Genomic DNA, 16,005 nt, shown 5'->3' with positions numbered 1-16,005 from the left:
GAAGAGGCAGGCAGTGCCCATCACTGAGGCAGCCGAATGACCCCTCTGGGATCCATGGAAACGTGCATCACCAGGAATCCTCCAGCAGGGGAGAACGGCCGATGCTCAGGGCTGCCTGCCACCCTTGCCCCTTGTGCAGCCGGAGAGGAGGTTCCTTAAACAGAGACCACTCAACAAGCTGCAAAGTCCCCCAAAGAGCAAGCGGGTTCTCGAGATGCCAGGCAACCCAGAAACAAGAAAAGGTCACCATGGGAGCTGTGCGCTGGGCCATGTGACCCCACTGTCCTGCCCACCAGCTGACTGGGCCATGGGTGGTTTCTAGAACCAAAGTTCCTCCTCTGTGCACTGGCCCACAGCCTATGAGGTGGCCTGGGCACCCCACACAGAGACCCCCAGACTGGTGGTGACCGTCCCTGCTCTCTCACACTCTCACTCATTCTCTTCCCCCCTTAACTGTCTCTTTGGAATTTGGCAAGAAGTCAGTCATTGTGGGCCTCTTTTAAAAACATATTTTTTTTCCGAACCATTTGAGAATAGGTTGCATAAATCATGCCGCTTTACCCCTTAATAATTCAGTGTGTTTTCGCTAAGAACAAAGGTCCTTGTCTTACATAACCACAGCACAGTTCACAAATGAGGGAATTTAACCCCGACACAGTATTTTTCTCTCCTCTCCCGTCCATATGCCAGTTTGTCACCACTGTTCCTTGTAGCACTGTCTTCCCCTGGCCGGGGGTCACATATTCCACTTAGTTGTCACATCTCTTTAGTCTCCTTTAATGTGGAACGGTCCCTCCACCTCTCTTTGCCTTGCATGACATTGACAGTGCTGAAGGCTGCAGAGGGTCTGGCCTCTGCGGTGTGAGTTGGGACAGAGAAAGAAGCAGTTGGTGGTGGGAGCAGAGGCTGAAAAGCGCCAGAAGCCAAGGGCCAGAGGCAAGAAGGAAGAACGGCTGGGCAAGAAGAGAAAAATGCAGAGCAGGTGAATCTCCATAAAGATGGAGCTCTCCAACCAAAAGAAACGGATGCCCATTTTCAAGGGGGCAAAAGATGATGGACTCAAGAGAGCTCCATTCTATCCCAGACGACCTTTCCAGCTCCTGCAACCTGAAGTCAAGACTCCCATCTGAATCCTTTCCTCGGTCCTTGCAATGACCCCCTGATGACTTAGGGACCTCGAGTGTGTTTGTTCCTGGTGGCCCTGCCCATCCCCAGAGAGGCACACTCTCCTTCCCCAGGTCTCCTCTCAGTGTGCACCTGGAGACCAGCCTTTGGGGGCAGAGGGGTGCATGCCAGGGCACCCGCCTATGGGGGGAGGGGCTCCGACCCGAAGCAAAGGGGCACCGGTGGGCATGGCGAAAGCCCATCTCACAGGGGAGGGAAGGCAGTGCAGGAAGGTGAGGTGACCTGCCCGAGGCCCCCAGCCACCAGGGCAGTGAGTGATCAACACTCGGGCGGTCTGCGTGCGAGAACCTCTGTCTACGGCATTCTTCCTGGGACACCCGCCAACCAGAGGAGGCACGTGTACGCTGAAACGGGGATCAGAGCAGGCATAGGGACACTGTCACAAAGACTAACAGGCCTCAGGTGTCAGCTCTGACACCTGAGATGGGTGCCTTCTCTGTGCGGAGGTCAGAGCATAGGTGGCTTCCCCAGCTCCCCGTCCCCAGGTTTCAGCAGCTGGGGCAGTCTCTGTAACTGACTGCGAGCTCCATGGCCTCAGCTTGGGCCCAGAAGGAGGCCGCTGCAAGCTCCCTCTCACCTGTCTCGTGCCCAGGAGCCCACAGCTCACTCCCCGACCCCCAACAAGGCCCCCGGCTCACTGGCTGTGAGTGGGGCCCCCTACATCGCTCATACCCGCACCCCTGAGAGCACCCCGCCAAGGGTGCAGGGGTTGTGACGGCCTGGCCCAGTGCAGGCTGGCGTGAGCGCACAGAGGGCCCCGGCAGTTGCTAGCCTGGGGCCAGGCACTCTCGTCCATTCAGACAGCATCTCCTCTGAGCTGGGAACACCCCATCCTGGGCCCTCGCCCTACCTGTGAGGGTGTCTCCTGTGCCCACAATGACCCACGCTCTCCCACATCCACTCCACTCCTACTGGGCCTCTTCCCAGAATTCACCTTGTGCCCCTTCTTCTTCAAGACCCAGTTCCCACACCTTCCAGAAGTTTCTCTCCCTCCCTCCCTCCCCCCCTGCACCTCTCACCACTCACCTCATGGGACCCTTATGCTTTGTCAGAACACCCAGGCCGGCACACAGGCCCTGGGGGTTCTGCTTCCCGGGTGTGGCCCCCACATCCCACACACCTGGGCTCAGCCACACCTACACGTGCCCTCAGGAGCGGGACACCGGCTGGCCTTTAGGGGGGCTCTCCTGCCAGTGGGAGGCTTGGGGTACAAATGTGGAGTGAGGCCACCTTGGCCCCACCCACCGGCTGACCTTAGCCTTCCCTTGCCCAGCACACACACACCATCCCAGCGCTTCACCCTGGGGGTGCCTGGGACAGGGCTCCAAAGAGAAACCTTAGCCCTCCTGAGTCTGTTATGGCTGTTCAAGGACCTACAGTTGGTCTCAATCCATTATATTTTCTTAATAGAGTTACATGTATGTTTAATCCCATTCTAGAAATTATTTTAGAAATACTCATGCATCTTTGCCATTAGGATCTTCATCTGCACTATAGATATGTGGGTCATTAAACACAACTTTCCAGAAGCTTCATTTTCATTTCCATATAAGATAGGGCACATTTAAATTTTTGGAATAATGTGGCTACTGGAGATTTTAACTGGAGCCATAAGTACCATATGTAAAACATTAGGAGCATTCTCCCCCTACCCAACCCCATTCCCCAGAATGTAACTTTTAATGCAACTGCTTTTTTACTTTTTTTATTTTTTATTTTTTTTAACTTTTGGCTGCTCCTCACAGCTTGCGGGATCTTAGTTCCCCGACCAGGGAATGAACCTGGACCCACGGCAGTGAAAGTGCTGAGTCCTAACCACTGGACCACCAGGGAACTCCCAACGTTACTGCTTTTTAAGTGATCTTAGAGAGCTTGTTTATAACATCTAACACCTACAATCTTAAGGTCAAACCTCCAGGAATGATTTCTAAAATCAGTGCTAAGGGACTTTCCTGGTGGCACAGTGGTTAAGAATCCGCCTGCCAATGCAGGGGACACAGGTTCAATCCCTGGTCCGGGAAGATCCCACATGCCGCGGAGCAACTAAGCCCGTGCGCCGCCAACTACTGAAGGCTTCGTGCCCTAGAGCCCACGCTCTGCAACAAGAGAAGCCACCACAATGAGAAGCCCGTGCACCTCAACGAAGAGTAGCCCCCGCTCGCCACAACTAGAGAAAGCCCTCACGCAGCAACGAAGACCCAGTGCAGCCAAAAAATTAAATTAAATTAAATTAAAAATTTTTAAAAAAATCAGTACTAAGTTTCTTTACCTCCTCTTTTTAAAAACTTATTTCATCAGGTGACTTTTGTCGGCATCAAACACCAGAAATGACTGATGATATTCAGGCTAACAGCCCTTCCCTAGACAATTCTTTGTGGTTCAAAATAATCAAAGGAACTTCCATAATATAAAAGACTTTATGAAACACAAAAGACTCCAAATAGCCAAAACAATCTTGAGAAAGAAGAACAAAACTGGAGGTATCACTCCCTGACTTTCAGACTATACTACAAAGCTACAGTAATCAAAACAGTATGGTACTGGCACAGAAACAGACACATAGATCAATGGAACAAAACAGACAGCCCATTAATAAATCCACGAACTTGGGCTTCCCTGGTGGCGCAGCGGTTGAGAATCTGCCTGCTAATGCAGGGGACACGGGTTCGAGCCCTGGTCTGGGAAGATCCCACATGCCGCGGAGCAACTAGGCCCGTGAGCCACAACTACTGAGCCTCTGCGTCTGGAGCCTGTGCTCTGCAATAAGAGAGGCCACGACAGTGAGAGGCCCGTGCACCGCAATGAAGAGTGGCCCCCGCTTGCCGCAACTAGAGAAAGCCCTCACACAGAAACAAAGACCCAACACAGCCAAAAATAAATAAATCAGTTAATTTAAAAAAATAAAAATAAAAAAAATAAATCCACGAACTTATGGTCAATTAATCTATGACAAAGGAGGCAAGAATATACAATGGGGAAAAGACCATCTCTTCAGTAAGTGGTGCAGGGAAAACTAGACAGCTACATGTAAAAGAATGAAATTAGAACACTTTTCCCACATCATATACAAAAATAAACTCCAAATGGATTAAAGACCTAAAGGTAACACCAGAAACCATAAAACTCCCAGAAGAAAACATAAGCAGAACACTCTTTGACATAAATCATACCAATATTTTTTTGGATCTGTCTCCTAAGCCGAAAGAAATAAAAGCAAAAATAAACAAATGGGACCTGATTAAACGTAAAAGCTTTTGCACAGCAAAGGAAACCTATGACAAAACAAAAAGACAACCTACTGAATGGGAGAAAATATTTGCAAATGATATGACCAATAAGGGGTTAATATCCAAACTATATAAACAGCACATACAACTCAACATCAAAAAAACAAACAACTTGATTAAGAAATGGGGAGAAAACCTTAATAGACATTTCTCCAAAGAAGACACACAAATGGCCAACAGGCACATGAAAAGATGCTCAACATTGTTAATCATCAGAGAAATGCAAATTAAAACCACAATGAAATATCACATCTGTCAGAATGGCTACCATCAAAAAGAACAAAAATAACAAATGTTGGCAAGGATGTAGAGAAATGGGAATGCTCCTACACTGTTGGTGGGAATGTAAACTGGTGCAGCCACTGTGGAAAACAGTATGGAGGCTTCTCAAAAAGCTAAAAATAGAACTACCACATGACTCAGCAATTCTCCTTCTGCATATATATCCAAAAAGAAAAAAAAAACAAAACAAAAACCAAAAACACTAATTCAAAAAGATACATGCACCCCAATGTTCATAGCAGCATTATTTACAAGTGCCAAGATAGGGAAGCAACCTAAGTGTCCATCAACAGATGAAAGGATAAAGAAGATGTGGCACATATATACACAATAGAATACTACTCGGCCATAAAAAAGTGAAATTTTGCCATTTGCAACAACATGGATGGACCTGGAGGGTATTATGCTCAGTGAAATATGTCAGACAGAGAAAGACAAATACTGTATGATATCACTTATATGTGGAATCCAAAAACTAATACAAACTAGTACATATAACAAAAAAATAAACAGATTTACAGATATAGAGAATGAACTAGTGGTTACCAGTGAGGAGAGGAAAGGGGCAAGATAGGCATAGAGGATTAAGAGGTACAAACTACCATGTATAAAATAAATAAGCTACAAGCATATATAGTACAACACAGGGAATATAGCCGATATTTTATAATAACTATAAATGGAGTATAATCTTTAAAATTGTAAATCATTATGTTTTACACCTGAAACTTACATAATGTTGTATCAACTATACCTCAGTAAAATATAGTATTCAGTGAGCATCTACTGTGTGCTAACACTGTACTAGGCACTGGGAAATTCACCGATGCCCCAGTAGATCCCAACTCTATGATCTCAGAGCCCACAATCCAACACTGGCCTCAGGCAAGGATCTGGGGACTACTGGAGCCCTTAGGAGAAGCACCAACCAGCTTGGGGAAGACTGGGGAAGGTGAAGATAGCACATGAAGGGCCAGGGGAGAGTAGCATTTCAGGCAAAAGGATGCCTCACATCCTATCCCAGCTATAAGTTAGATAGATGGTGTGGAATACTGAATAACGCCCTCCCGAAGGTGTCCATGTCTAATCCCCAGAACCTGTGAGTATGTTCTTTCACATGGTAAAGGGACTTTGCAAACGTGATTAAGTTAAGGGTCTTGAGATGGGGAGAGTATCCAGGTGGGCCCAATATAATCACAAGGATCCTTACAAGAGGAGAGGAAAACAGGGGGGTCAGAGTAAGGAGTGGATGTGACTGTGGGAGCAGGAGTTTGGAGTGATTTGAGGAAGCGGCCATGAGCAACAGAATGCAGGTGGTCTCCAGAAGCTAAAAAAGAGAAGAAAATATTCTCCTCTCAGAGCTTCCAGAAAGAGACTCCTTCTGGAACCAGCCTGCCAACACCTTGACTTTAGCCCAGTGAGACTGATTTGGGGACCCCTGACCTCCTGAACTGTAAGAGAATAAATTTGTGTTGTTTTAAGCACCAGAGTCTATGGAAATTTGTTACAGCAGCCATGGGAAACTAACACAGATGGTCTGTTTCCACAGCGAGCTACTCCCGGCACACAGGTTCTCTGCAGTCCAGCTCCCATGCCCAGCCCAGGACGGGTTGGGGATTAGAAGCCTCAACAGCTGTGACCCTGCCTGGCGTGTTTCCAAGCGTCCCCTCTGGTCCTGATGAATAAGAGAAGCTCCAGCAACTTCCTTTCTCCATGATGGCCCTCAGTTACCATGCAGGACCTCTGAGCTCTGGGACTTCAGAAAGGGGGTGAGGGGACAAAGGCCGGCCCTCATCAAGCCCAGAGCTCTGCTTGTGACCTGCACGCCTCCAGTGCACTGCCTTGCCATCCAACCCTGCCCCCTCCCAGGTTGCTCAGTTCCCTGGCTCCTCCCCCCCCGCCCCCCGAGCCCACTCTGGTGACCAGAGATGCAGTGTCACTAGGCCTGAGCTCCCTTCCTGCCTACACTTCTCAGGGACTAAGCCACACTCAGACCCAAAGCAGCCACATTGCCACCTCCCTCCGCTGATGGATGGGCCTCTCTGAGCCCCCATCTCTCTTCAAAAGGGTGACACACTTTTCTGGGCTCCGATAGAGCTAAGGGTGTTGTCAACAAGGCAACGCGAAGCACCTGCTGAGACATCCTCCACGCGTCCACCCCCTGGGCCTCCCCTTCCTCTGGCTCCTCCTCCTTCTATCCCCCACCCTCTCGCCTACTCGCCACCCCCAACATGCAGGCCTCCGTCAGCCTTGGCCCCTCCTGCCATCCACAGTTGCCCCTTCTCTGGGGAGACGGTAGGGCGAGCTGGGCCAGGGTCTGGGTCTCTGGCACTGGCCCCCACAGGCCTACCCGGTCCCTGCAGCCTTGAATCTGGTACCCAAACCCCTCCCTTTGGGCCTGGCAGGCTCTGTATGCCTGCAACCCCGCCCTTGGCCAAAACCAAAGATCTGTGAGAAGCCCAGCCAAGAGTCAGGCCGGCGAGAGGTGCCTGAGTTCAGGGCCCTGCTGACCTCTCTACGCAGGATGACCTCCACCGGTAACGTTCCAGGAACTTACTTCACTCAGACCATCCGGCCCGGCGCCATCTCTTTCCTTAGGACTCAGCCAGATGCTAACGCGGACCAACCTCTTCTTAACTGGAGCATGACTTCCTAGGGCAACGGCCAAGTCTTCTTAAACCTTCAGGGGTGGGGGGAACTACCTGTGGCCCCGCCCAGAGTTATTGGTGATTGGTGCCTTCACACCATCTCAGCAGCGGTTCTCAACCTTGGCTGATCATTGCAATCACCTGGGGGGGGGGGGCGGGGATGGGGAGGCACATTAGAAAAATACTGGGCCTGAGTCCTACCCAAGAGAGTTTGATGTGATCTGTTTGGGAGCTGCCAGGCACTGAGCTTTGTGAAGTCTCCCCCGGGGATTCTAAAATGCAGCTTAGAACAACTGATTCTCAACTTGTAGAATGTGTTTTCAAGATAATAGGACTTTCAAAGTAATCCTAGCCGCAGGGACGGGAGTTCAGGCAGCTGTGTGCTGCTTCGAGGCGGGTGGTACCGAGCAGGTGAGAGGTGATGCTGGAGGCCGGGCTGGTCACCTGAGCAACCTATGGCCCTAGGTCTCCAGGTCTGCAAGGTGTCCCCTGTGGGTCCAGAAAGCAATGGGGGTGGGGGTGCCAGTGGGGGTGAGGAAGGAGGGAAAGAGATGCGGGGGGGAGGACAAGCTGTCCCCACGAGTGCTGCGACTTGTGACATGCTCTGACTTAACGCGGAGGGAATTTCACATGGCAACAGCAGAAGATATTTGCAGCCAAGAAAACCATTCGCTTTGGTTGAAGCCAAATTCAGAGGGCAGCTGGAGTGTAGGTGGGGGAGGGGAGAGGAACAGCAGGATACTCAGGGAAGCCAGGGCCGGGACCTCGAGAAGTCAGTGTCACAGTGGTCCACGGGGGATGGAGGAGGGACCCTGCAAGGAAGGCCCCTCGGGACGTAGGATAAACACCACATTCCCTTCCATCTGCCAGCTCTTGGCTTTTCTAAGTCAGTTTGGACCTGTCACTGGATGCATACAACAGCCGTAGCTGCTAGGTGTTTATATCCCAATCTCAAAACTCAAGCTCAAAGTCAACCCCAGTCTGTCCAGTCTCTCCATGTTGGAAAGGACAGAAGGAGGCCCTGCTCTTCCAGCATTGTCCCAGTTTTTAGGCTTGTGGCAGGAAAAAGCCATCCAGAATCCCTCTGGTCTGTTTGGGAAAGCCTCTCCCTACCTGTATGAGATTCTATAAAAAATGCTGGAATATGTCAAAGAAGAGAAGCAAATCACTGCTCTCCTGGCCGCCTGGTGCCTGCCAACCCCTCTGCTAGCACCTAGGGAAACGCCTCTGTCACATCACCACGGAGGAGACACAGAGCAGGGGGAGGCTGCATTATGGGCAGGTGGCAAGGCTGGACAGGAGGACAGGGCTGGGGTACCCCCAGCTCCAGAGAGAAGAGAGAAGTCACAGGAGCCAAGGGCAAAGTTAGTGCCTGGACTGGAAACTCAAGGGTGGCCCTGCGGAGTGTTCTCCAGTGGTTCCACCTCCAGGTGATGTCTCTGCAGGCCTCCCAAGCCCCCTTCTTGCAGGCCAGGCAGGAGACGCCCTCTCCTTCTTATTCTGAAAGGGTCTTCGTTCTCTTCTAGAACACAGGGGAGCTGCCCTCCACCCCAGCACAGCTGGCCCCTGCAGCTACGTCTGCACCAAGGGTCTAGGCCCTCCTGGCCACAGCTGGAGGCCCCAAGGGTGGACCCCCGACCCAAGCTGGCCAACTGGATTCTCTCTCCTGGGAACCTGATACTGGAACCAGGAGGGGCTGCTTACGTTCTTTAGGGCGTGGGCTCAGGAAGTGATGCGAGGAGAAGGCTGCATTAGACCCTAAGCCTGGGAAGAGGCTGGCCTGAGGGAGAAGCAGAGGGGAGACAGAGGGAGAGAGAGGCGGTTCCTGCCCGCCCCTGGTTCACACTGCTGTCGGGGAGATACCCCACATACCTGCAACACAAGCTCCCCCCTGCCCTTGCCAGTGTGAGGGGTTCCCCTATCCTTCCACCCACGAGCCCCAAAACAGACGTGACCGACTCTCGCCTCCCTCTCTCTAGAACTGCTGCCCTGAGCGCCAGGCACAACCTGACACACTGCTTCCTAGAGAAACACGCTCTGTCAGAACTGCCAGCGTTACCTTCTCATCCTGCAGGGGCCTTTGACCCACTTGGAGAATAAAATTGGGAACTATCTGCCCTGCTGCCATCTGCTGATCAGAGTGGGACAGGAGCTGCCACCCCTGAGGCATCTGCCTCATCTTCCAAGGGGCCGTTTTCTGCTCTGAAGGAACACAGTGCAGGGAGTTTCTTCCACAAATGTGAGACGCGGATAAACCCAGGGAGATGATGACCTCCCCTTCCTTGCGCCCAACGCCCACTTTATAATGGTGTTTATGTGACTAGAGAAGAGAGCTGGGTTTTTTTTTAATATAATAAAATATAGGGATTTATATTAGGTTTTCTTCTTCTTCTTTCTTTTAGTTAAAAAGAAAAAGATTCCTTCTTATTATTGATTAATGACTCTAGTCTGCCCATGCTTCACGAGACCCTGGCTGTCCAGCATAGGGTCCGTCTGGCTGGAGCTCCCAGAGCAGGACTGACTGCTTGGCCTGTGGTCTGGGGGTTGCCCAAGCCCCCTCCCGCCCCCATCTGCACCCTCCACTCTAGTTGGGCCAGGCTCCCTCTGTTCCCCTCCAGCAAATGTTTCTTCCTGTTTTTCACCCAAACGGGGTTACTTGCCCTCCATCTTCCTCCCTCTCCTCTCTGCCTATCTCGGCCTCCTGGTCCCTTGGGTACCAGCCAAGCTGCCTCCTGCACCCGCCCGTCCTTCCCCGCTTGGGCCGTGCTGCCCTGTCCCTGCTCTGAGTGCCTGTTGTGGCCTTTGTTGTCAGAATTTGCTCCTCCACACACCGGGCGTGGTGATCTCGCAGTTTCCCGAGACTAGGGCATGTCTTGCTGGTGGAACTGCCATCCACATGACGGCCACCCCTGAGCTGCACACACAAGGTGACCGGAAAGAGGCTCTTGGCATGGTTTTCAAAGCCTTCCTCAAGCCGGGAACTCTTCCAAACTACCTTTCTGGCCTTGTCTCCCCTCCAACCCTCCCTAAACTCGGTCACATGCCTTGTTCATCTTTGTTTCAACCTCCACTCCCTAACCCCAGCACAGCACCTGGCATGGAGCAGATCCTCAAAATATTTCTGTTGACTTGAAACCACAAATGCTCGTCGGGTTGAATCAATATTGTTCTCTTCAGGGAGTTGAGAAAGAGAAAGAACCATCTGTTGGGATCCCGTCAAGCTCGGGTTGGCCTTGGCTGAATGCCGACCCCCCAAGAAAGTCTCCATGAGTCTGTGAGGCATGATAACCCCAGTGCACTGGAGACCCAGCTAGAGAGCCCAAGGTCGCACAGAGCCCACCTGACATATCAGGGCCTGTCCAGGTGCTGTGAGAGCAGCTCAGGGGCACAGCCTCTGGGGATACACCCTCTGACAATACACAGAGGGAACATATAACTGATTGTTCAAACCAGGAAACTTCTGCATGTGAACTGGACATTTTGCTGGGACTATTCCAGATAAGCGGGCTGGGTGGTCCCCCCAGGCCATCGATTATGGTCTGTGGTCAAACCCTCCTAAAGAAGAGACAAAATAGAGTTTTCTAAACATAAGAACTTACTAAAACTCGAAGTCGCTTAGGGCCAAGATGGGTTTATTTTAAAAGCCAATTGTGTTGTTGAAGAAAAGGCTATGTTCTCGGCCCATTTTGGCTATGGTCCGGGGCTGCTTGGGGAATTGGGCTGAAGATGTGTATGCTCCTGGGCCTGGCGTTTTCTGAAAACACAACAGCAAACAGGGAGTGATGAGATAGTGACACCAGAACCTGAAGTCTCCTGAGCCTGGCTGTGGGCTCAGACGTGGCTGGCAAATCCCCACGGAGGGAGACGAGGGCCACAGTGGCCTGGGCTGGGGCCTATGCAGCCTGGAATTGGAGCCTGTCCTTGGGGCTGAGACCTGATCTTGTCCACAGCTCTCCCCAAGGCTGCAGAGGTGCTGAGAGAAGAGAGGCCAAGCAAGTGACAGCCCAGGGGAGGCGGGCTCACATCCCACCCGCACCTCAGGGCACGCTTTCTCCAGGGCACCCCCAGTCCCTGGGGATGCCAGCGTCTCCCCCCACCCCTCCGCCCTCAATGACCTCAGTCTAGTGGTAATGGGTTGGAGAGGATGGATTCTGAACCTGGGTGGTTGACCTCAAAAGCCCAGACTCGTGTGTTTCCATCGTTTTCCCCAGTATAATAGAGTAAGGTGCTTCACTACCAGGGGCTGTGGACCTTGGGCTCAGAGGGATGTTTTCTCAAGGGACTGACGAGCTCTAATTTTGAAAAGCCATGTTTTCATTTTGATGAAATTCTTGAAAAATTATTTAGCCAATTGTTTAAACAAAGCTTCTCTTCTGTAGTGATAAGATATAAATGAATGTCATTGTCATAGACGAAGACTTTGATTTCTGAGGTCAGTGCAGCCCAGGCTGAGGTGCACCCACATATTCCTGAAGGCCCCAATATTTTATCTTAGAGACACACTGGTGTCTCTGGGTATCGTTAAGGGAAGGGTTTTAATGTCAGACGGGGCTGGGTTTGAGTCCTAGTCCCACCACCGATGGCTCAATATGACCCTGGGCCACGTGCTTCCCACGCCTCACCCAGCAAATGAGGTTCTGAGGTTCACTGGGGGCCCCCAGGGACAGACAGCACCACCAGGCTGGCAGCAAGTACTGCTCCACACGCTGGCTACCACCGCTATTATTATCCCCTATCATCACCTACTTGTCATTGCCATCCTTCCTTGCAGTTTGCTATCTCTTCAGGAAACAGTGAGAGTGGAAACAGGATTACTAGAGCGTCAGCCCAGAGTGGATGAGATCAGCTGCCTGCAGAAGCTGCTTTAAACGACAGGATGTTTCCCTTGCCAAAAGCAGAGGAGCAGCCTGGAAATCTAATCAACTCCTGGCCAGACGTCAAAGGAAGCTGAAGCCTTTATTAGTGCTCTTAATGAGGAAGCAGCATGCGTGTGGAGTCCTGGAAGGCCAGTCCCCAAACAGGAGGTTCATGGGCCCAGGCCTCGCAAGGCCACTCCTCAGGAGGCTACTGCTTGAGGTTCTCAGACCTTGAGAACATCCGGCTCCGTCCCCCAGCCCCGATTCCACTGTCACCAAGCAAATTTCTGATTGTCGTCGGCTTCCTTCCGAGTTTCCTACAAGGGGAGACGCTCCACAGAGCAGCGGCCCCAGACACCAGCCCCCTTGCTGGACACTTGTAAATGAATACCACACCTTCCGGCTTCTCTGTCAGTCTCCTTGGAGTTTGGTTAGCATGACTCCAACTTCCTGAGGAAGCTCAGCCCTGTGACCTCTGACAAAAATCTGTGTTTGGATAATGATAATGCCACTAGGGTGTGAGGATCCGCTGAAGGGATCCACTAGCCTCCTGCCGTCAGTCTGTTTTTAATATTATTGGTGGGGCCTCCCCAGTATTCCTCCAGAGAAAGACCACACTGCTGCCATACTGTAGCACCGCAGCTGGCAGCTCTGCAGCGAGATGGCCTGAGACAACCCAGGGGGTGCTGGGGGAGGCGACCTGCAGGCAGCTGTCTCCTGCCCACCGCCCCAGCTCCTCCCACCCTCCTTGTTCTCCCCCCACCCCGGGGTGGTGCCGTTTGCTTATGAGCAGAATTCGTGTTTCTGTCTTCCTAACCATCTCCAATAAGGCTACAAACCACTGAGTTTGGGGGACTTTCAGACTGAGGTGCTGGCTGGGAACAACAAGGCCAAGGGAATTCACACTTTTAGCGTTAAACAAACAACAGCCCTAGCCACTTTCATAAGCTCCATGTTATGCTTTTGCCATCTTTCTTGGTCTTCTCTAGGCCTCCAGAGGCTCTCGCACACTCCCAGAATCCACCTTCTTTGTGTATCTCCATGAACTTGAGCCTCTTCCCTGTCTGTCCCGAGTCTTGGGGGCAGGATGATGGCTCAGGCCTTAATGGTCCCCTTTGGTTCAATCATAATGTTTCTGCTGTGACTTTTTGCTCCCAGAAGACACATACACGAAGAATGGCGTTTCTGGATGGGCGGGGGCAGCCTGTGCCCACTGCTGGCTTCAGTTCATTAAAGGAGTTTCCCCCCAGAGCATCCAGGACATAACACCGATGGCTAATTACTGTGCTGGCTGTTCTCATCTGGACCCATAATTCAGCCACGGGCTTCAGGTCTGGAGTCACTCTGAGCCTAAAGCTGGCCGAGGGCTTGCCGAGTGAGCTCTATGCCCTTTGCTGCCTTGATAAGCAATTTTAGTGTATATATACTAGAATTGTATATAACTCTGCTACCCCCATCCGACCCCCAATGCCCACTCCCCACCCACCCACCAGCCACAAAACCTACAACCGCATCTGTCTTTTAGGATACTTACTGAACAGGCAGGCAAGAATCGAGGTACTCTGGATTGAAAACAGGAAGTAACAGAACTTACTGAAGGTATTTTCAAGTTATAATGACCTGGTCCTGGGCCTTCACGCTGTAGAAAAAAAATTTTTTTAAGTGTTTCATAAATAGTGATATCAGATATATTTTGATGCTATATTTGCCTTTTATGAATAAGCATATGAATCAGTGTGATAGGGTAGAAAAATCCCTGGATTGGGGCTCGGAAGATCTTATTAAGGTGTGTCCTGGCACAAGCCACTGTGAATGGGAATAATATCTGCTTTACCTGCCTCATGGATGACTGTGAAGACTGGAGTTAGGTGACCTGTGAAAGTCTCCCCTGTCCCTGCCTGGATTCCCTCCCCTCTCCCAGGCCCCCTGGCCACCCCTGCAGGCCCCGCTCCATTCTTGTCCCTCTGTTGACGGTGACTTGCTGCTCTGAGCTGTTAGCTTTATAAAACATACTTATTCTTTCATATAAATGCAGTATATGTTCTCTTCGTCCAAAAAAAAAAAAAAGTATTCAGAGCAATTCACTGACCTAAGTATTGATACAATGCTATGATGTTAACAGAAATGCATGAACACAATTTTAAAAAGACAAACACCTCAAAAGAAAAGTTAGCAAAAGGCAATTCACAAAGAGGAAATGCAGTGAGGAAATTGGGTGCTGGGGCGGGCTTTAAGGTCATTAATAACCAAATAAGGTGTAATTAAAACAAAGAGATACTTTTGTGGGGGCCAGGAAAGAAAGAGAGGGAGGGAAGGAGGAAGAAAGGGAGGGAGGGAGGGAGGGAAGGAGGGAGGAAAACTTTATCCACAGTGTGGACACTCCTATATGACTCTGGTGGAAGTATTATTAATTTGATTAGCCTTTCTGAAGCACAATTTGGCAAGCTATGAAACAGCTTAAAAACAGATATACCTATCCAAAGGGAGAGAAAGAAGAAAGGAGTCTGGTTACAAGATTGTTGCAGGAACCCAGAAGACAAATGATGAGTCCTGAGCCCAGGTATGGCAGGAAAATGAACACAGCCCAGACAGCACAGTAGATAACACAGACAAAATGTTAACCTTTTTTTCTTTTCTAGCAATTCACTTCTTTTCCTCTCCCATTTTCAAATACCTGTGCTATTTGACAGAAAAGAGTCTTTCTGGCATGATGTCTTGGATCTGTTTCTAAACAACACAGGAACTAGGGGAAGTGGGTGGGGTATGGACTGGCCAGGAGCTGGTCATTTTCGAATGGGTACATGGGGGTTCTGTCTATGTGGTATATATCTTTAAACTTTCTACAGTATAAAGTTAAAGACAATATATATTTATCATTTTGACCCAGCAATTCCATTTTTAGGAATTCTTCCTAAGAAAACAATTGAGAATGTATGCAAATATTTGGCCCCAGAGACATTCACTATAACATTGTTTCTAAAAGTTGAAAATTGGAAATAAATGGAATGACCAGTGACGTATGCCTGGTTAAATAAATTGTGATTCTTCCATCCAGCCATCCAGGTTGATGAATTTTTAGGGACATAAACACTATTCCCAAATATTGTTAAGTGAACAATGCAAGCTTTAAAAAATGTGCATTAAAAAAACTGGGAATGGAATGTTCACTGACAGTAGTTTTCTCCAGGTGGTGGCATGTTGAGTAAAAAGAAACTTTTTTTTTTTTTTTGCTTACTGTCAGTTTCTAATTTTTCTATGATGGACTTAAGTACTCTTGAAATATGAAAAAAATTATACCTAATATATAGATAAATGAATATGGAAATTGGGTAAGTGAAAAAGGGGGTAGGGAAAAAAATAAAATGAACAGTAAGGTGAGAACAGAAATGTTCCTGTAAGATCCTGTAACACATGAAGCTGAGCCACAAGGTAGCTCAATGGCTTTGGCTGAACAAGCACCAACTGCAGCCCCTCCTCAGGATTTAAGAGCAAGGCTTTCAAAACCCTGTTCTCCTTTGGGTGGCACAGCAGCATAATTAGAGCTGCCATTCTCAATTATCCACCACGAATGAAGTCTGTTATTATCAGCCAAGCACAAATCTGATAATCAAGGGATGCGCCTCATCATTTTGCAATTCATGGCAGAGAGATGAAAATAGCAATGTTTTCAACCTGATGCATCCATGGGACAAAGATCGCTGTCAGGGCAAGGCTCTCCGTACGACGTGACCAAGCTCTGCACTCCCA

The 16,005-nt window shown here is 49.9% G+C and overlaps 1 protein-coding gene across 3 annotated transcripts in view; it reads right to left on the bottom strand.

The window, feature by feature from the left end:
• The window catches only part of STPG4 (sperm-tail PG-rich repeat containing 4), a 60,818-nt gene that overhangs the window by 10,769 nt on the left and 34,044 nt on the right, over positions 1-16,005 (bottom strand). Inside the window, exons 6-7 of one of the 3 annotated variants that reach the window (XM_059943406.1) lie at positions 13,793-13,897; positions 11,018-11,156 (exon numbers count right to left, since the gene is read on the bottom strand). In XM_059943406.1, coding sequence (XP_059799389.1) covers positions 11,040-11,156; positions 13,793-13,897 — 222 coding nt within the window. In that variant the 3' untranslated portion in view covers positions 11,018-11,039. Of the gene's footprint in view, positions 1-11,017; positions 11,157-12,506; positions 12,576-13,792; positions 13,898-16,005 lie in introns of those variants that run through there. The other 2 variants (XM_059943408.1, XM_059943407.1) reach the window with 2 other exon arrangements.

Source organism: Balaenoptera ricei, chromosome 13 (genome assembly GCF_028023285.1).
Source record: "Balaenoptera ricei isolate mBalRic1 chromosome 13, mBalRic1.hap2, whole genome shotgun sequence".
Classification (NCBI taxonomy): Eukaryota; Metazoa; Chordata; class Mammalia; order Artiodactyla; family Balaenopteridae; genus Balaenoptera; species Balaenoptera ricei.
Note: the sequence above shows the minus strand (reverse complement) of the source record. Positions and strands in the feature narration are given on the sequence as shown.